General features: G+C 37.0%; 1 protein-coding gene and 1 long non-coding RNA gene across 2 annotated transcripts; both read left to right on the top strand.

The window, feature by feature from the left end:
* The first annotated feature begins 136 nt into the window (after positions 1-136).
* LOC148719153 (protein meiotic P26-like) lies at positions 137-10,851 on the top strand. Its single transcript, XM_088741258.1, has one exon. The coding sequence runs from the start codon at positions 611-613 to the stop codon at positions 2,252-2,254; it is 1,644 nt and encodes a 547-aa protein (XP_088597384.1). The 5' UTR covers positions 137-610; the 3' UTR covers positions 2,255-10,851.
* Positions 10,852-14,269: 3,418 nt separating this feature from the next.
* On the top strand, positions 14,270-16,343 carry LOC148719152 (uncharacterized). The gene is made up of 3 exons (XR_015994226.1): positions 14,270-14,376; positions 15,134-15,618; positions 16,212-16,343. It is a non-coding gene; the product is annotated as an uncharacterized LOC148719152 (long non-coding RNA).
* Positions 16,344-22,273: the final 5,930 nt, after the last annotated feature.

The following is a 22,273-nucleotide window of genomic DNA, read 5'->3' as shown; positions in this document are numbered from 1 at the left end:
TATTAAACACGAAAGATGTTGATATTATTCCAGTCGAATCTAATTAATCAATATGCCATAAAAAGTAAACCGTCTGAGACTCACATTGGTTTGAGAACTTTTTTCGCAGTTACTTATGTCTCGTTTCATCAATTGGAGCCGAATACATAAAAGGTGTTTTGAGCCTGAGGCGAAGTAAGATGACAATGAATATTGAGTTTGCTTCAGCTCATTTGGTTCCTGGAGTGATTTTTCTTTCATTGATACCCGCTGCATTCCGGTCAGTTTGTTCAGTCATCATTCTCCAGGTCTATTACGTCGCTGTAAAAGAACCAGTAATGAAGAAGTTGAAACGACTTCCAACCTCGTTACTCTTTAAGACAAACTTTAACAACAAATTTTTGAAATTCTTACCGCTGGGATCGTTATTTTTTTTTCCCCTGATGACGATACGGTTGGTTAAAATTATTAGATCGCCTGTTGTCTTGAGCTTTTACAAAGCACTGAAACTACTGAACTGGAACTTTGATCCAAATTGATGAGCGGAATTTTCGAAAACTGCATGTTTATTTTGTTCAAACTCTGTTGCACTGTGTAAAGTAGCGTCACCTAAGAAAAAAAGATTCAAGTTATGTCTTCGATTGTAACTGCTGTGTTTAAAGCAACTATTGGCTTACTCGTAACAAAAGGCAGAGATGAGCTCGCGGAAAAACTTAAAGATGGCGATGTAACAGACCAGAAACTCCACTCCTTGATCGTCCGTGAAATCGACGACATCAAGTCAAAGTTAGACGCTTTATCAAGGAAAGATTTAGAAACAAGTATCAGCTTTTTCGAGGAGGGAATGGCGTTCTTGTTTGAAGTGTTTAAGATAGTAAAGTCTAGAAACGACTGTGGTGCGTCAACAGCAGAGGCGGCCTGTGGTGAAGCATTTTCTCTTATTAAAGGAATTAGAAGGTTGGAGCTTACTGGCCTGGATGAATCAGCTACGAGAAAGCTTTCCACTGCAAAGGAGAGATTTAAAGATGCTCGAAAAGAAGCAACGAGGGCCTTCAAAAACGAAGGCCTGAAAATGTCTGACCGCATTCTGGCCATGAAGTATCGAGTTATGGCGACCATATTAGAGACAGTAGACAATCCTGCTGATGCAGTAACACCATGCAGAGTGTGTGTAAAGGAATTAAACTGTCTGCCTGCAGTGCAAAATAGCTTTGATGTTCAGCTCAAGAAAGGCATCCAGGCAGTGAGAGGTTTTTTCAGTCAAGAGGAAAGAAGGGAAATTATCTTCAGTGTCTGTCACGTGAATCGTGTCATCTACGATGTCACGCGAACGATTGGTGAAGACGCACACTTTTTGACCTGGCCTCCTATTGATACTGGAGAAAACAAAATCGATCCATTGTACGACCCAAGAATAACTAAAGTACTGCTTAAACATGGCATGGAGCACTGTTGTGTTCCACTATTGTTATTAGGTCAGAAGGACGAAGGGGAGCACGAGCTGAAGACGCCGACGGGCATCGCTACAAACTCCGGCGGAGAATTCATTGTATCGGAATGGGGGGATGGTTGTGTGAAGGTGTTTGACAGAAGCGGCAAGTTTGTTAAACATTTCAGTCTCCCTAGCGATGATGTAAATACAGAGTTACATATTAACGATGTCGCCACAGACACGAACGACAACATCTTTGTACTGATCGGGCCGAGGAGCTTCCGAGGGACTTGGTGGATTTATAAACTTGCGAAAACCGGTGACCCGTATCACAGGTTTCGTCTGAGGAGAGAGGACTCGCGCAAGTACACAGGACTGTCAGTGACTGACACGGGAAAAGTACTGACTTTAGGAATGGAGGCGGAGGAGTATGACACTAATGGAGAGTTTTTTCGCAGTTTTGGCAAAGGAATATTGAACTCTGTAACGGATGTCACTGTCGCCAATGATGGCCGTGTTATGGTAGTGGACTGGATAGGTTCCTGTGTTCACATATTCAGTGAACACGGTGACCATCTTAACAAATTTAAACTGCAAAGAAATGACTGTTACTACACGAGCATTACATTTCACCGAACAGGTGAACATGTCGTCATCGCTGGTGCTAGACCAGAGAAGAAACTCCTGCAGGTTGAGATATACAGCAAAGATGGTGAGTTTGTGCGTAGTGTAGAAATCCAAATTGATGGGATCATTTTCGTAGCAGGGATTACAGTGACTACTGAGGGACGCATTGCTGTTGTTGTAAGTATTAATCTAAGTCACAAGGTAATAGTTTTTTAAACTGCTGTTTTTGATGTTTTCCTGTTATTGGGAATGTGTAGGGACTTTTAGGGTAAGCATCACAATTCTCCATCACGGCTCTAATATTCTCTTAGCTACAATCAGCGTCAAGATTAGTTTACACATGATGTTTGAGAATTAAGAGTTACGTGTAGAAAAACAGTCCTGTTTCTACCGCACTCTAAATCATCAACAGACCCCCTCCCCCATTCAATGTTTGCTAAAAGTTCATGGAATCACGATACACCATCTCTTTTGTTTTTTTTTGTGGGGGGGGGGGGAGGGGAAGAGACGATGGTGAATAGGTAAACTTAACAAGGGCAAAAGAGATAAAACTGAAGTAATATGGAGTTGAATAGATCAATGTGTCAGCAATGTTGTTGCCGTTCTAGGTTCATTGATTGGTTTTATAAAGTATTTTAAATGCTTTCCTTTGTTATTATATTGTTTTCTTGAACATGATGGTATGGTAAGATTGAATCCACGAAAGTGAAGCAGAACACTAATAACCAAAGTTATATTCTTGTGATTGAAGGAGTTACATAGATATTCAAAAAGTACTTGATCAATGTCCTGTGCATTGAAGGTATATATATAGAGCCCTTTATACTTTTATCTCATGATAAATTTCTCCATAAACACTTCAACCTTCTTCATAGTTTTGTGTAAGATACAACTGTAAGGTTAAATAAAAACAACAACAGCCTATTACTGGCTAAAACTACAGTCGCTATTGATACAAAAATCACAGTTAACACTGTTATCTCAAAATCTCTTCTGAACATGTTGATAAACTTGTAGACAAACTTTTCTGAAACAAAAATAGTATTTGAACTGCTTTCAATTCAACTTTAAGAAATATAACAACTTTTGTTTCATACATTTTAACCAATTAAAATAATGATTCATAATTAAGTTTTTATTCTTCAGAATTTGCATTTGATTTTTCAATATTGCTACTAAAAAGACCTTTTCAGGGATGCATTCATGTGTGCGTGTAGGAATGAATGTAGGAAAGCATCCCTAGATTAGACCACAATGGCCTTCTTTAACTTCTTTAAATACTTAGCAGTCTTGCAGTCAATGACAATCAACTCTTATGGGTTAATGGTAATTTATGTACATTTATTAAGCATTTTAGAGTGTTCTTGAAGGTTACAAAATAACTCTTTTCTATATTTTATGGGCCTTTGCAACACATAGTAGAAATTTCCAGAGCATTGCATGAAATTGCCCTGGTATCCAGTTAGCACAACTAATTGGCCTTCTAGAAATTTCCAAAAACTCCTTATCTGTAGCAACCCTCCATAATTACATCAGTAAGGAGGTGATCCTCACAGTTGAAGAAGCCTAAAAAAGTAAGGATTTTACAGAGTACAAACCTGTGCCTCTATCTATTTGTTGGCCACTCAAACAGATGAGCTATGAATTCGCATGTGATAAGCTAGGAAATTTTCAGTAGGATCTTTGCTTCTTACACAGGGAATGTGTTGGCAGCAAATGAATTAATCATGTTTTGAACAGGTTGTGATTGCAACTGATTGAATGCTTCTGGTCCTGCTCTTGGTGTTCAATTGCAACTTTGTGACTCAGTTGATAGAGCAATCAACTAGGAACACTCCCAGAGGCACGGGTTCACTTGATTACAGGTTTAATGGACCACTCCCTTGATGGGGATTTTCAGGGCCAAATCAAACAAATTGTAAATAAACATAAAAACTAAACATGGGGTTTAAAGATCTCCACCGGACAGAGGCAAACCAGTTGGATATGCCTCACTAGGTCATAATTTGTTTTGCAGAGTGTAATTTCCTATACTGTACTATACCCTTAATAAATCTGAAACAATTGTGTAAGACATGTCCCATAGATGATTAGTCACTTTTGCCTTAGTTCTATTTTAAGTCAAATTTAAAAAAAAGTGAGATCAACTCACTCTGTAGTCTTACCATGGGTTCCCAAAGGTTATAGGAAAGTTATCATATTGAAAACCCTCAAACATTTTTGGAATTACAGGTAGTTTTTCTTATTATTGGTTGCAAAACCATTTTTGAGTTGTATTGCTCTATATTATAAATTTCAAACTTATGCCAATGTGCTTTTGTATCTGTAGAAGCTAGCTATTCAAATAGGATAAAAATAAATATTTTCCATTGACTATGATAACATTTAATTACAATCAACTGCACTGTTTAGTTGCTTTTTCAGTTATCATTGTACAGAAGCAAAACCAAGTACTTAAATAAAGATTGTACAGTGTTGTCGATTATCAAATGCTGATTGTTTTATTTCTTCCTGATTTAAATAATTACTTTGTGATCAATATTGATATTTATTACACGACTCGAGCAGTCAGAGGGCCAATAACTAAAATCAACCAATCAAAATGCTCTATTGCCGGTCCAATATTCTCGAAGTATTGGACCAGGCACTGTCCCGAATGGTCCCGAATGATACCGCACCTGTGTCCCTTTGAACTTCAGTCGTATAATAAATCTCTTATTAACCAATCTTGCTCGGGACCGCACTGGAAGAATATCGGCCCTCGGTCTTTTTTGTACGGACCGAGCGCAGCAAGGTCCGTACTGTCAAGACCTCAGGCCGATATTCTCCCAGTACGGCTCTCGCACTTGGTTAATAAGATATATGTAATTTTGTCTTTGGTGAAGAATGATGTTGGGAAGGAAAGTGTCTCCAAGTTGAAACTGATCTTGACTTTCAATTCATAATTTGCTCTTAACCTTATCCTCTGAATTCTATCTGGTTGACTGGTTATCAACTTGGAAAAGAAAAGCAACTAAAGTTGACTTTTCTAAACAATTGCGCCTGCCTTCCTAAATAAAAACTTATTTGTTTTGTGATAAGGCCAAAGCAGGGAAATAATCTCAGTCCCCACAAGCTAGGGGTTTAACCCCTGGAACTTCCAATTCTGATTTCACCATCAGAATGATGCTCTACCACTGAGAACATGATATGTGTAGGCAACTTGGCCGAAATTAAGGTCATTTGTGTCAAGTAAATAAAAACTTGTCATTTGTTTTGTCACCAGGCCAAAACTGGGATATAATCTTTAAGTCCCCACAAGCTAGGGGTTTGACCCCTAAAACTTCTGATTTCACTATCGGATTCTCTACGATTGAATTACAATGTAGGTTGGATTTTGAGTGCAATTTGATGTTAATAAATGCAAGTAAGTTCTTCAAAGACAACAGAATTGCACAGGCCCATAAAGCAAGATGAGTGCTATTTGTAAAAATTAGTAAGTGCTTATTTTCACCAAATTACATAAGAAATCATCTTGTTACTTGTTGATAACTCACAAAAAAAAACCATCACACAAAGTCAAGAGTGACAAACCCGTTGCAAATTATCTTTTGTTGGAATGTTAGGACAAATATTACATGCAAACATCACTCTTGTCATTTGCTGGTCAACTTGTATTTAATCCATTACTTCACTTATGAATTCCAGGTTAAATTTGACTTGAAAACCGATATGGCACTCATTGCGTCACGATTCATGTGATATCGGTTTTCGTATGCAATTTAATGCAGAATCCCCTTGTCAAGTAATGTATTTTCTTATAAATACAATCGTTTTAAGAAATGTCGCATAAGTGCATGATTAATTGCTTTTGCGTTTAACTTCTATTTTAAGTCAAATTAAAAAAGCATGAGATCAACTCACTTTGTAGCCTAGCTACCATGGATTCTTAAAAGGTTATAGCAAAGTTTTTAAATTGAAAATCCTAAACATTTTTGGAACTACAGGTAGTTTTTCGTGTTATTTAGTTGGTTGCAACGTTATTCAGTTGGTTGCAATTTTTAAGTTGTAAATTGTTCTTATATTATAAATTTGAAGCTTATGCCAATTAATGCACTTTTGTATCTTTAGAAGCTAGCTATTAAAGTTAGTTAAAAATAATTATTTTCCATTGACTATGATAACATTTGATTGCAATCAACCACTTAAGTTTAGTTACTTTTTTAATTATCAGTGTAGAAGCAAAACAAAGCCCTTAAATTAAAGATTGTTAAATGTGGATGATTATCAAATGCTGATTGTTTTGTTTCTTCTTGATTTAAATAATTTGCTCGGTGATTGACTGATTGATATGTAATTTTGTCTTTGGTGAAGAACGATGTTGGGAATGAAAGTGTCTCCAAATTGAACACTGATTTTTACTTTCAATTCATAATTTGCTCTTCACCTTATATATCCTCTGCAGTTTTATGGTTGACTGATTATCAACTTGAAAAAAAAAAAACTGAAGGTGACTTTTCTTAACAACTGCGCTCACCGTCCTAAATGAAAACTTGTTATTTGTTTCGTCACAAGGGAAAAGTGAGGAAATATACTCAGTCCCTACAAGCTAGGGGTTTATAACCCCAAGACTTCTGATTTCACCAGCAAATGCTCTACCACTGAAAACTTTGAATTACAATGTATAGGTTTGATTTTGAGTGCAATTTGGTGTTGATAAGCATAAGTCAGTTTTTTAAAGACAGCAAAATTGCACAAGCCCATAAAGCAAGTGCAATTTGTAAAAATTAACAATTATGCTTATTTTCACCAATGGCACAAGAAATCATGTTGTAGCTTACATGAAAAAATTAAGCAGCACAGAAAGTCAAGACAGAGAAAATTTTAACAGCTAGTGCATACACTTTGTAATTTTTGTCATAACTGTGCACTTGTGTCACACAAGAAATGCAGCAGTTTTCAGCCAATCGGTGCATTTAATCTTTTGATCTGTATTATGATTTTTAATGTCATCAATAAATTGCAAAGGATCTTTCTTCTTTGGACTGTTTGGACAAATATTACACACATAGATCACTCATGTCATTTGTTGGTCAACTTGTACTAAGCCATTAATTTGCATCAAGTGGTGACACTAGTACACTGCCATTCCCTAAGAGTGACTGCTGCAATACAGGTTTGAGTGTATCTTGAATTCTTTTATGTTTTTTATATTCGTCAAATTAAAAAAAAAACTGCATGGACCAACATTCTTTAATAAACAACATTCTCCTTGGTGGAGTTCATAATTTATAGTTTTCTCTTCACCTTATCCTCTGCAGTTTTCTGGTTGACTGGTTATCAACTTGGAAAAGAAAAACAACTAAAGTTGACTTTTCTAAACAATTGTGCCTGCCTTCCTAAATAAAAACTTATTTGTTTTCTCACAAGGCCAAAGCAGGGAAATAATCTCAGTCCCCATAAGCTATAGGGGTTTAACCCCTGGAACTTCTGATTCACCATCAGAATGATGCTCTATTACTGAGAACATAAAATGTGTTGCAACTTGGCCGAAATTAAGGTCATTTGTGACAAGTAAATAAAATCTTGTCATTTGTTTTGTCACCAGGCCAAAACTGGGATATAATCTTAGTCCCCACAAGCTAGGGGTTTGACCCCTGAAACTTCTGATTTCACTATCAGATTCTCTATGATTGAATTATTTACAATGTATAGGTTTGATTTTGAGTGCAATTTGGTGTTAATAAACACAAGTAAGTTTTTCAAAGACAACAGAATTGCGCAAGCCCATAAAGCAAGATTAGTGCTATTTGTAAAAATTAGCAAGTGGTTATTTTCACCAAATTACACAAGAAATCATCTTGTTACTTGTTAGTAACTCGCAAATAAAAGCATCACACAAAGTCAAGAGAGACAAACACATTGCAAATTATCTTTCATTGGAATGTTAGGACAAATATTACATGTATTATCACTCGTGTCATTTGCTGGTCAACTTGTAGTTAATCCATTACTTCACTTATGAATTCCACGATAAATTGCATTTGAAAACCAATATCGCACTCATTGCTTCGCGATTCGTGTGATATCGGTTTTTGTATGCAATTTAATTCGGAATTCCCTCGTCAAGTAATGAATTTTCTTATAAATACCCTTAATAAATCTGAAACAATTGTTTAAGAAATGTCACATAAGTGCATGATTAATTACTTTTGCCTTTAGGTTAGTTCTATTTTAAGTCAAATTAAAAAGCATGACATCAACTCACTCTGTAGCATGTAATCTTAAAAGGTTATAAGAAAGTTTTCATATTGGAAATCCTAAACATTTTTGGAACTACAGGTAGTTTTTCTCGTTATTCAGTTGGTTGCAACACCATTTTTAAGTTGCATTGTTCTTATATTATAAATTTCAAGCTTATGCCAATGCACTTTTGTATCTTTAGAAGCTAGCTATTAAAGTTAGATAAAAATAAATATTTTCCATTGACTATATGATAACATTTGATTGCAATCAACCAGTTAGGTTTAGTTACTCTTTTAATTATCAGTGTAGAAGCAAAGCTAAGCACTTAAAATAAAGATTTTTAAATATGGATGATTATCAAATGCTGATTGTTTTGTTTCTTCCTGATTTAAATAATTTGCTCCGTGATTGACTGTTTGATACGTTATTTTGTCTTTGGTGAAGAACGATGTTAGGAATGAAAGTGTCTCCAAATTGAACATTGACTTTTACTTTCAATTCATAATTTGTTCTTCACCTTATCCTCTGCAGTTTTATGGTTGACTGATTATCAACTTGATAAAAAACTAAAGGTGACTTTTCTTAACAACTGCGCTCACCGTCCTAAATAAAAACTTGTTATTTGTTTTGTCACAAGGGAAAAGTGAGGAAGTAATCTCAGTCCCTACAAGCTAGGGGTTTAACCCCAAGACTTCTGATTTCACCATCAAATGCTCTACCACTGAAAACTTTGAATTACAATGTATAGGTTTGATTTTGAGTGCATTTTGGTATTGATAAGCATAAGTTAGTTTTTCAAAGACAGCAAAATTGCACAAGCCCATAAAGCAAGTGCAATTTGTAAAAATTAACAAATGCTTATTTTCACCAAGTGGCACAAGAAATCATGTTGTAGCTTACAGGAAAAAAGCATCACAGAAAGTCAAAACAGAGAAAATGTTAACAGTGCATACACTTTGTAATTTAATGTGTCATAACTGTGCACTTGTGTCACACAAAAATGCAGCAGTTTTTTAGCCAATCAGTGCATTTTATCTTTTCATCTGTATTATGATTTTTATTGTCATCATTACATTGCAAATGATCTTTCTTCTTTGGACTGTTTGGACAAATATTACACACAGATCACTCATGTCATTTGTTAGTCAACTTGTACTAATTAAGCCATCAATTTGCATCAAGTGGTGACACACTGCCATTCCTCAAGAGCCACTGCTGCAATACAGGTTTGACAGTATCTTGCATTCTTTTATGTTTTTTATATTCATGAAATTAAAAAAGAACTGAACCTACTTTCTGTAATAAACAACAGTCTCCTTATTATATTTATTTTAAATTTATTGACTTTCTTATTTGTAAAAATCAGAAGAGTTCACATGAAAGTTTGACATAAATCAATGTTTTCTCCTGCTCTGATTAAAATAAATTCAACTCCCAGTAAATACCCTGTGGAGGTGATAATTTGCCTAAGCAAATAAAGGCAACTTTCAATATTCTTGCTATGACAAGGATTCCATGCCTTCGGATTATATATATAATCCACTATGCACTGAGCTTAACATTTGGGGAAGGAATGAAAGAAACAATATTTCATAGTAAAACTGACACAATTGCCATTAATAATAAAGAAACTTGAGGATTTTTCTCAACAAGAAATGAAAACCAGCATTTGGTTGGTTTGTGGAAAAAAATGCCTCTAGAATGTACATGATGTGCCTGACTTTTGGTTCACAATTGAGGTGTGTAGTCAGCTTGCAGAACAAGTGTTATTTTGGTGCGTAAGTGCCTGGTATTTTCTTAGTGAAAATTATACTGGTGTCTTTTCTTACAGGAGTGGAAGACTTGGGAGAGAAAGAAATTATTTTGTATCAAGGGGGTGAGCAATGGTCACAGCGAAGGAGAGGGATGGGGATGGGGCGGTAGAAATTTCTTGTGACCTCCCCCAACCATACAATCTAGCTCTAAGGGCCTGATTACATGAGCCAAGCTGGCCTGGTTAGCTGGGCTGATTTCACCAAAACAAAAGAAATCAGCCGGGCACATGTAATCAGTCCCTAAGTCAACGAAATGGTTGTTCACTTGCCCCAATAAGGCATCTGTGCAGTAGGTTTAGTAAGTAGCATGTCTGAGGTTGCATTGAAAAGCAAAAATTCTAAAGAAAAAGTAATGAGCAACAATTAGTGTCAGTTGTCAGGGATGTTGGTTGATTAAATAGTAAATACTCAGAGCTACCATTAAACCGTAGGCCCCGTCTTCTGCAGGGTTAGGGGTAGGAGACATTAATTTCCCACGCACGAGATTACTGTGTGGTGGATGTCCTCCCCTGGGTGGGATGGGTTGGTGTTGGCCCTGAAAAGCCCCTATGGGGAGTGGTCAATTAATGTATGTATGTTTGTTTGTATGTATGTATGTGTGTGTGTGTGTGTGTGTGTGTGTGTGTGTGTGTGTGTGTGTGTGTGTGTGTGTGTGTGTGTGTTCATATGACGTAGGCCTTGCTCCTTGAGGTTTAGGTATGTTTTGTATTGAAGCGTAAAATGTACAAACAAATATTGAAATAAACATATTGCCTAAGTGTGATTTTGTTTGAATTTTGGCTGTGCTTTCTCTTCCTGAGCAAATGTTATAGTTATTTTCTTTCATTTGGGAACAGTTTTATGATAGTGATTGATGATAATAGGAATGTACAAGCGACAGAAGATGGTCCAAACAAAGAAAACAGAAACAACTCTCTTGAGTTTGTTGCGCTAAAAACAGTCAGTTGGCTTTGTTTCCCGGTTCTCGAGTAAACAAGTCATTCTCATAACGCGAAATCTCTTGCAATATACTAAACCCTTCATTAACCAAGCTTGTTCGGTCAAGATGGCTGGATATTAGCCTCGTCATTTTTTTGCATTTTTTATTGCCTTCGACTTCGTCCCTCGGTCCGTAAATATGCAAAAAGCAATAACTCGGCCAATGTCCGGCCGTGATCTTGACCTCACGCTCGGTTAATAACGCAAGCCATATATATTGCATCAATCAACGAGAAAAGTCGATGGAATGCAGGTCGCTTCTGTTATGTAGTTTCATTGCCTTCATCCAAGTTTAGTATTAAGGTCGATCGTTTTCTTTTCCTTGGAACATGTGTTCACCACCTCATCATAATGAGTTTCGCCGCCTCCGCGATGAAGCAAGGATTGCGTCTTTCTCAGAAATGCTGTCACGTGTGTTGTCGTTTTACGTCATCTGTGGGAGGTCGGGGAATCCCCGCATAAAGGGTAACGCATGACAAGTTCTGCTGGCGGTTTTCTGAGGCGGACGATGAAGGATAAATACTATTCAGTGGCAGCATTGAGTAAGGTGCTAATGAGATCATTTTGGGGCATAAACGCATCCGTAACAGCCATGTTTCAACCGGCATGCAGTCAAGGTTTCCATACCGTAGACTTGATTGGAACCTCTTCTCCCGAGGCAAGGTGGTGTGGAAAATTGGTAGGTTTTACGTGTGCATGGTATTTATTTGTTTTCGATGTTTTCGATGTTTTTTACTTAGGAGTGACAAGCATCCATATCTCCTTACAATATCCCCCCCTGAATTATACATTAAGGTCACGAGAATAAAGAAAATGATCACCAACTAATGAAGCTCTTGATTGCTAAACAAGAAGAATTCGGATATGGATAGAGAAGTAAGTAGTGAGTAAGTAAAAGTTTTTTTACACAGGATAGCTCATTCAGCTCCAAGGCTGGTCTTAAAAAAAATTGATCAACACTTGCAATTTTCATAAACTATCACATTCAGAAGGAGCCTGATAACAATACAACAAGAGAATAAAGAAAATTAAGAGCCAAACAATACAATGCAAAATCACTTTTAAGGGTGGAAAAGGACTACATTTATTATCCATCTGCATGCCGTAAAGTAAAAATAACGCCATAGACGAGTACAAATGTCAGGCGGTATTTGTTCTCCAGAGAACTGGTTAGACAGGTTTTTTCGCGTCGCGCAAGGGAAGAATTGAATTGAAGCTACAAAAAGAAAAAATGACGGACAACTTGAATCATATTTCTGACGACGAAGAGGCGGGATGGCTGGCAAATATAGATCCAAGTTTATTAGATGAATCGAACGAAGAAAAACAGCTACACGACCAGGAAATTTCTTCATTTATTGGAGAAAATAGAAACAGTAACACGACAACGCGCCAATTCCGTTCCGCTTCGCATACTTCTGTCACGCACTCCTCGTAAACAAACATCCGCGAAATTCGCCCGCACTGAAATAACAATTTGGCGTGTTGGATAGTAAATAACTTATTAGATGTTTTTCTGTGTAGTATCGCTGAGTATTTTTACTCGTCAAAATACGGCACAACTCGTAAAAATACTCAGCGATACTACGTAACAAAACGTCCAATAAGATATATGTATTACAAGGGCAAAAAACCTTTGTCCGAAAAAACCTTGTTTACTTCCGCCAGTGACCAAGACAACATTTCTCCTTACAACATCAATGCAATATGAAGCAGACAAGTGATGAGAATAAAGAAAAATATCAATAAGGGGTTTATTAGTTGATCCAATATCAAATTCTCCAAACTAATATCATAAGAAGTGTATGGCAGACAGTAAGGAGAATTTCTTATGAGATCTTGAGAGTGAAAGGGTTGAACTGTGACGTAGTTCCGGTAGCGACTTTTGTTTGGTTTGGAGAAAAAAAAAAAAAAAACAAGAGTGTAGCACTTGGTTTTCTGATGAGTAACTCATAGAACTGGCAGCTGTAAATGTAACAATAAAAGCACAGATCGAAGTAAAAAATGTTTCCAACTCAGTACTAAATGACGCTCGAGAATTTTGTTAATACTTTTATTATCTTTGCCAGCTCCCTTTCGCTTTGATTCCTGTGTTGCATTTCACGGGAGATAAAGCCATCATGAGAACGTTTAAGAATGGAAGGTAAGCTAAGCTGTCTCTTTGTATTATTTCTATGCCCTGGTTAGTACCATGCTGTATAATTTCCGCGCGTAACAGATCCCGTAGGTTTTAATATAGAGCGCAGCTTTGAGGCATTTCCGAAATTCTGTAATAAATGCTGTAGAAAATTTACCCGTAAGTGTCAAATGGGACGCAAAAATTGTTCTCAGTACATTATCCAGCACGAGGTGGTGAGACAAGCTTTATCACCCGGAGGGTGTTACTTTGATGAAACTCTAAGTTTTCGTAAATCATTAAAGGTAAATATGTGGCAGCTAGTTTGGCCTTTGTATGATTACCCTCCAACGTCCAAGTTTTATTTCAGACAAAATAATGGTATTTAAATTTTGAAAGAGTTGGGTCAATGCTGACTGACTTGTACCAAAGTTTAAATTGAGAGCAATGACAGCCAATCCTTTTTTTAGATTAAGTTTTGCAGGTTCTTGGTTAGTGGACTCAATTTAAAAAAAAAGCGAGCGAAAATGCGTCACTTTTCCTCTCGTTCGCCGCAAACAAACAAACAAACTGAGAGCATGGAATAGCTAGGACATTTAGCAACTTTTATTATTCGATACTGTTTTGACAATTTCTTTTTGGCTTTTCTAGTCTTTCATTGAAATCCATTTAATCGTCGTCCTGTTGTTTTCAACCCTAGGGTTATGCAAGGTGTAGGGTGGCTTTTATCCGTTGTTATAAGGATTAACATGTTTTTTGTCGCAGAGTACGTGGTGAGTTGTGATTTGACCCATCTCTACGATGTTAATCAGTTTACCTTTACGACTTGCGTAATAATCTTAACTTCCAGGCGAACGTAAGAGAAGTCCGCTTATTGCGAATTATTTGCACTAAATGACCTTGTTTTTTTCCCACACTGTTTTTAAAATTGTGGAAAAAATGTATCAAATAGGAAGCCAACTTTGAAATTTGTAAGCTCGAAGCCCTGTTCCTGCTGGAAGATCAGTCGGCTTTCGTTTTGAAAAACATGAGAGTTAAAATATGATATTTGTTTTAGATCTTTGCTCGTGGAATGTCTGTCGCCCTAATGCTGCTCTGCTGTCATTTTCTTTGTTGTCTTTCAGTCCGAAATACCGCGTAACACAGGTTACTATTTTCTAGTTGGATTGTACCTTCTTTTCTACGTCACTTTTCTTTCGTTATTGGTAAGTATCCTGTGCTTGGATTTCTATGCCCAGGTTTTAAACTGAGGTTCAGTTTTCAATTTCTTATTTATTCTTATCGATTTTAGTCTCCTACACCACTGTTGCATGTTCTTTTCACGTGACGCGCACTCTACTCCACCGGCGTCTGCTTTAATCGGAGCTACATTCCTTTCTTTAAGTGTAGCCAATCAGAACGCGGTTCATATTTTTTTGAGCCAGTCGCGCCAAGACTACTTGTCCAATCACAGCTCGTATTTTATCGAGTACCATAATTTCCGGCCGATGGTGGGGGAGAGTGTACAGATAGATAGATAGACAGATAGATACTTTGTTGGTAAATACTTCGCAGCATGAACTGAACTGCGTGTTCAGAGATATAAAATAAAAATTACTATGTATAGGTATACATCTTATTATTAAAAAAATACATAGTTCGTCGTAAGAGGGAACTTGTACATTATTTGTGGCTGTTGACTATTCTGGCCGAAGCAATAAAAAAACTGTTTTTAATTCTATTTGTCTTGCAAAGTGGCAAAGCAAAGGTACGCTCGTGCCTTAACCTATGAGAGCTGACATAGCGGGCTGGTAAAAGTTTGCTTAATTTGTACCGACGATCGTTCATTGTATTGCGAAATGTTGCTGTACACATATTTTCATGGTGGTCTTTCACAGCTGGAAGATTCATAATAGCTAAGGCCTGTTCGTATTGCATACGAGGACAAATGATTCTCATGGATCTTACCTGAATACGTTCTAGTTCTTTACATTGCGTGACGAGACCAAACAACGGCTGCGAAGAAGACTTCATCAATTTGAGTCGCCCATCGTCTGCAGTTTGGCCTTTTAACCACACTTATCCGGTAAAAACAATTACCAATATATTATGGGAAACCTAATAAATAACAGTCTCCGTTAGGAAGATTTAATGGTGTACCTACTCAACCACGCCCCCTGAAGAAGAGATCTCTCCCACCGTCCATCCCTCAGTTTGAACGGATGACGTAGTGTAGTGGGAACGTCATATATGACGACTCCCCGTTTTCAATTTCTTGTGGACGAGAGGAAATAATTCAAATTTACAACAGCAGAATTATTTTTCTACTTTTACGTTAGGAGAAAGGAAAGTTTAATAAGAATGCGAATGGACAGGGCCTGAAAATATATTGATAATAATAAAGGCTCTGTGATCTGTTATTCTAGGTTTATTTTGCACTTGGCTTCACCTTCTTGGATTTCATCAAGGTATGAAATGGTGTTTGATATTCCATTAACTAGAAAGTTACCTATTTTTTTAAGATCTACTGGAATATAATTCTGGTATTAAACGAGTCACTTTTTTTGTTCATAAGCTATTAATACAGGCCTTAAATCACTGAGATTACTTCTCTGAGAATTTGAGCCTGCACGTTCTACTGGCCAGCAGCACGGCGTAAATTGTGGTACCTTAACAAGCTTTTGATAAGAACGACAGACGAACTGCTCCTGTTCAAGTGCCATTTCGTTTGTTTTGAGTATTAAAGAAAAGAGGTTATACCCATGTAAGACACCTCGACTTATTGGCGAGTGTGGTTAGTTCTTCTGAAAGGTAACCTGGTTATAATAACCTGAGAACATACGCCGATCGTTGCGCCGAGCCATCACAGCGTTGGCAGATGCGCTGAAATTTCACTGGTTTGTTTCTCCTCCTTTCCCCTCCCCCAACTCCCCTCATTACCTAAAGGATACGCTGACTTCAACATGCGAGATTTGTAAATGAACGACGATATTTAACAGAGAATAAGTAGGGAAAAGAGTACCCTTCAAATTTTAATTTGTTTTTATTCTGGTTTTGGCAGTTTTTGAAAAGACCTGATGCGATTCAATACAGTATTCAAGAAGACGATAATACTATTTCCAATGGCATCTCACACTGACGTTGTTCCGAGTTTATTTGGCTCGGGGGGGGGGGGGGGGGACGAAGCGTGTAACTCAATCAGAAGGCCTTGTCATGCATTGTTATTTAATGTTATTTCACTATGAAGCCAGGCAATATTTTAAGATTAAAAGTAAGAGAGAGATTTTAAAGACCATGTTAGGTAATGCTATAATAATTGGTATTAACAGCTTTGAGAAAAACAAGGAAAAAACGCATACTTAATTGAATAGTAAATGAGATATTTTTTTAACCAAGTAACAAGAAGGACAAACTTACCCACAAATGTTGCCTTGATTTCGAATTAATCCTTCTTCCAGTCCTTGATCGTGAAGGCTACCGTGAGGAAATGCATTCTTAGCCGTTAAGACAAAGTGCAATATAGTTTTTTTTAATAAATTCTAATTTATACTGAATAAAGTTTATTCACGAAAGAGCTCAAAATATTCAAACAGCGAAACGTTTGGGCTTCTTCTTTGGGACGCCCATCCGAGAGGGGAGAGTGTTGGGGGGCACAAGTTCGGTCATGGAAAAATTTTCAATTCATGTTTAGGTCAGTGGATGGGTGAATGCAAAATATACAGACATTAAAAGGGTTCGAGAGAGCTGGTTTTCATCCTTCAAAAACGTTTGCATTCTCATTTATCATTCCGCCGTGGAAAGGACTTCATGCAAGGGAAACAAGTTTGGTCCCGGAGAAATATTTACAAAACGTTTACACTTGTAACTCTCTCGAAAGGACACGTGTATCGGAGGAGTTTGTTACTGGAACCTAATCTCTTACCAAGACCTTCCACAGCCAAGCGGTTGCACAGTTCAGTTACAGTCACACGGTATAACCTGGGTACTAGATCAGGGGATACCTTCATTCGCAAAATTTTTGTCACTTTTATTCAGGGGAAAAGGAAACATATTCTGGGTCCGAAAGCCCGCTTTTAATTTCCGGACACCTTAACCAATCAACATGTCACTGACGATTGAGTGTGCACTTTACTACTTGTCGAGGATTTTAACATGGATGAGACGCCAAAGCGGTTCGGTCTTCTGACCAGTCGCACTCTCCACTAAGTTCGGCTTCTAAATGAAAACATGCCCATTTGGTGTCTTTTAAAGACGCTGAAGTTTTTATTTTTGAAAGCTCTTGATTATAAGCTGAACCCACTTTTTGGCTAAAAGTTCGCCTAACTCTCGCTTTAATTTATGTAAAAATCGCTCGGCTTATAGCTGAATAAATATGGTAAATCGACCTGATGTTCTTGTGAGAGTGGAGTGCTTAATGAAAAATAAGTTTGGTTTTGGACACATTAGCTAAGTGCTTGGAATAATGCGTCCAGCGTATTCCAAGGTCATTTTTTTAGAGTCAGACAAACACCAACCAATCTCTATTTGCCTGGGTCCTGAAAATGTCTCCTTTAGGAAGTTTTACTGTTCTTAAAAATTTTTCACAACAATCAGAGTCAATGAGCTGCATCAGAGCTGTTTAGGTAATAAATTTATAATCAAAGTAAAGCACCAATAATTTTCCTCGAACAGTTTTCCGTAGCACGGAGTCACATCACATACGTAGACCCCTTCTCAATCCTGTTAAGACTAGGTTTACACTAGAGGAAATCGTTCCGGATTCGTGATGAATCCTAAACGTTTTAGTACCGCATTGATTTTGCCGTTTACGCGAAAGTGGACGAATCCAAAATAAAAGCTCCCCGGTTTGGTCGAGTCTCCGGAGATTTTGAATCCGGAATTTAAAGTGGGAACTTTGAATCCAATAACTTTTGAATCTAGAAAGTTTTGTCGTGTAAGCGCTTTTTTTCTCGAATCCGGATATTATTTCCGCCTGCAATCTTTTGAGTTTGCGGTGAAACTAAAATGGAGGATCTGGTGCTAATATTGCTGGTGGTCTCCGGTTGCCTAATCTTTTTGCAGGTCCAGGTGAAAATTTTATCCTGTGTACCGCAGTATTTCTTAGGAAACGCAAATTATTATTGCAAGGAAGTTTAACGTCAGCCACACTTAATCGCCGACGACGTAGATGACTTGGCATCTGTCCAACTCAAATTTGTCTCAGTGGCATCTGGATCTACTCTAGCCTTTTTTGGGAGAGGCATTTTCACTTTGTCGATCGAACGACGAAACAACACTGGACTTGGTAAGCATTCCATTTGGAATGTTCCCGGAGTTGTCGTTGTGTGTAAACGGTCAGGAATCCGAATATCCTTTCAGCGTAAACGCCTACGAATCCGAATACTCCGAAATTGATGTATCCGGAAACATTTACGAATCCGGAAAACTCTCCTCTAGTGTAAACCTAGTCTAAAAAGAGCCATGTGTACTTTTGGTTTTTTCTTTTTTTATTCCTTTCAACCCTTTGAAGTGATTAACATTTAACTTCTCCTTACAATCATACTCTTGAATCAAACATTAAGGTCACGTGAATAAAGGAAATGATCCCAACTTGATGAAGCTCTAACTACTAAGTGTACTCGAAGATGAAGACTCTTTCATTCAGGTTCGCAAAATCATCTCTAAGCTAAATTAAAATGTCAAGTAGTAGTAGAAGTAGGGGAAGGGAAGAGAGAGAAACAAAGAAACAAGCAAAATATTATCTATTAAATCAAATTCTTCTCTTACTTTTCTTTTTATTTTACTAATATTGATAGTAATAAGGTAACGGTAGACTGTAGCTATTGACGGACTGGCCCGCCTAGATTAGCATAGCTATATGCGGGCCAGTCCGACTTTAAATATATGTTTTTCTGTAGTAACAACAATTATAAATAAATGATGATGATGATGAGCTCTTGATTGTTGAACCAAATTCTTCTTGTAAGCACCTAAGGAAATATATGAAAACAGTATGGAGAATACGCAAACTGATGTTAGGGTGTTGAAAGTTCAGTTGCAGCTAACTTGCAAAGATCGTTGCTTTACTTTATTCTAGGTTTTTTTTTCTGTTGATAACAAAGAGAAACCCAGCCTCGAATAGGAAATAACGTTACACTTCAATAATAATACGCTTGAAGAAAGAAGTAATTGAAAGTCACAGAGTATTTAATTTCACTTTCCCGAAATTAAAAAAAAAAAAAAACATTACGATCTCAACGGTCCCAAGTAGATATCTAACGAAAAAAAAAGAATATTCCTCGGCCATGATGCATCATATAGAGGGGAAACGAATTTAACTTCGAGTGCTGTGTCTCTCACGAGTTCGCTTCGCTCATTGGTAAGAGATACTTTCAGTGCGAGAAGATAAAATTTGTGTCCCCAAGTGGCCATGTAATGTCTTGTTTATTTTATAGATACCGATGAAATTTCCACATAAAACAACTTTTTTTTTATTCATTATCAAAGTAGCAAAATAATGCAATTTGAGTAGTCACCTGTCGAAAATGCTTCTCACAAAAATGCTATGAAACTCGGATAAAAAGTTATAAAGGAGAAATAAAGACAATAATACTTAATATATTTTCTGTTTCAAAAGTTCAACATTCTAATGAAGAAGAGAAAAAATCTGTAATAGGTCTCTTGTAATTGGCTTATCATGTTAGTAACTATGGCGACACCAATATCCTCACACGTGAAAGATAAAAATAGTATCTTCACTGAGCGCAATGAAGATATGAGTTTTTAGTAAAGGAAAAATCCTGGTATTTCATTAGTACCTATGTAATAAATAAAGTTGAATTGTAAGATTTTGATTTTGATGCTCGAAAACAAACTTTTCCCGTTTCTCAGAGTGTTCCTTCCGAAATGGGATTAGCGGTTAAAACTCAGTAGAAGAGATGGTCCATGATATGGACGTTTTAAACAACTTGCTGGTTGTTTTAACACTAGTTCTCTTTCGTTCATTATGATTTTAGCCTTTGCACTGGGTTTTCTTTTTCGAAAAGGTCTTTAGTTTTGCTTATGATAAGTTTCTAAGGTGATAGAAGTGTTCCACACCAACGAGATCACCGCAGGACTAAAAATCTCTCAATCAATCAAATTACCTTAGTTTTGGTTTTTGAGGCTGTATACATGTACAAGCGCACAATCAAAACAATTCCAGTCCTGGATTAATTTCAACATTGTTTCAGTCCGACTATGTCTGTGGGAGCCGTGGGAGTTGCTTGTTTACAGTAATATACCTTGTCATCATATGTAACCTTCTCCTCTTTTCTTTTTTCCTTCCAGCCATTGCACTGTTCGTGTCATTAATCATCAACATAGTTGTGGTCGCAGTATTTGTTAGAGTAAGGCTATTTGCTTTTACCAGTGGATGTTCCAGAAATTGATGAAAAACAGTACCAAGTAATCCTCGTTTTACGTCCCTACGGAATTGCGCAAGAAGGGCTCAAAAAATTTAGGCAATTGCACAAACAAAAGAAAAGCAAAACACTATAAGAAAGGGAAAGAGGCGGCAGATCTTGTGGATGTGTCATTTTTTCTTTTTTTCATTTGTAGGCATTTTATAAAAGGACGTATGGAGAGGTGGTAGGTCAGATTTTCTTAACACATTCACAGGTCAACATTCACAGGTCAACCCTACACACCCCAGAATCAGTACTCATATTCTTCATACTGTTTTCTATACATTTTCTAAGGTGCTGACACGGAGAGCTTGTTTAACAATCAAGAGCTTCTTTAGTTTCCCATCATTTCCTTTATTCGTGTGACCTTAAAGTTTCATTTTGGAATGGTATGGTAAGGAGAAATTAGATGCTGGTCACTCTTCGTCTAACCGAGAAATTTTTCTATTGTTACTCGGCAGCAGCATTTGGTTGAAACTAAAGCTATGAACAAAGCTAAGTTAACCAAGATAAACAAATTACAAACAGAAAAAAGAGTACAAACCAAGCGAAATGAAAAAAATATCTACAGTGACAACTGCAATAGCGAATAAGTGGAATATTTCTAAAACAGAGAACTGTGCCGAGCGCGACTGTGGATAAACTGACTTAAAAAAGCGATCATGCGTAAAAAGAAACTGGCTTATTTCAAAAGGGGCGCAAAATGACGTGTTGTATGAGAAACGTGCAAAAAAGGTGTAACTGACGAGGAAAAACGCTACCAAACTCACTTATCGCTCGTTTTTACCTGTAAACTTACAAAAAGTACGAACAAAGAAGTTATGAAAACGTAAAACAAGAAATAAGTACGAATTACACTAAAAATAAGTAGCAAACGCGTATCCCTTTCATTCCCAAGATCTGAGTGATAATTCTCCATACTGTCTGTATTGCAACTCTTATGGTGTTAGTTTGGAGAATTTGGTATTTGATCAACTTACACCCCCCCTCCTTAACAGACACTTTTCTTTATTTTCATCACTTAGCTGCTTGATATTATTGTGAGTACCTTCCCTTTTACTTTCAATATTCTCGTGTTACTAGATTTCTTAATGAAAACTCTGACAATCTCTTTCTTTTCAATATCATAAATGCCTTGATCACAGCATAAGCCAAGCTGAAATATTTGATGTGGACAAGATCGGAGATCCTAAAGTAAGAATCTTGGAACAATTTTTGTTAAATTTTCAAATACAAGCATTAGGTAAACTTTTGGTGAAAGTGTTTCTTGATTGATCTGTCATATTTAATCTATAAAATCAGAAAATATCGAACTCTTATTTCTCTATGTTTATCAACTATAGCCATCGACGGAGACCTTTTCAAAGGGGTAAGAACTATTGGTGTACAAATAAGTAAGACATTAGTTGAAGAAGTTAATTGTAGCGATTAGTTTATACCAAAACAGTGGATAGCGTTAAAGGTGAGCTCTGATTGGCCGCTTGAACTCCGACTATTTAACAATTATTCCACGAGCGCGCGTTGGATATGAGATGATAGATAGCCAACGAGGCACGTAGCGCCGAGTTGGCTATAATCATCTCATATCCAACGCGCGCTCGTGGAATAATTGTTTTATTAAAAACGTTAAATTAAATTATTAAATTTTATTAAATTTTTAGCTCCCTTTTAATTTTAAGCTGACTCGTACACTTACCAT

The sequence above is a fragment of the Stylophora pistillata genome, chromosome 12 (assembly GCF_964205215.1).
Source record: "Stylophora pistillata chromosome 12, jaStyPist1.2, whole genome shotgun sequence".
NCBI lineage: Eukaryota > Metazoa > Cnidaria > Anthozoa > Scleractinia > Pocilloporidae > Stylophora > Stylophora pistillata.
The sequence above is the reverse complement of the archived record's forward strand: the minus strand, read 5'-3'. Positions and strand labels throughout refer to the sequence as shown.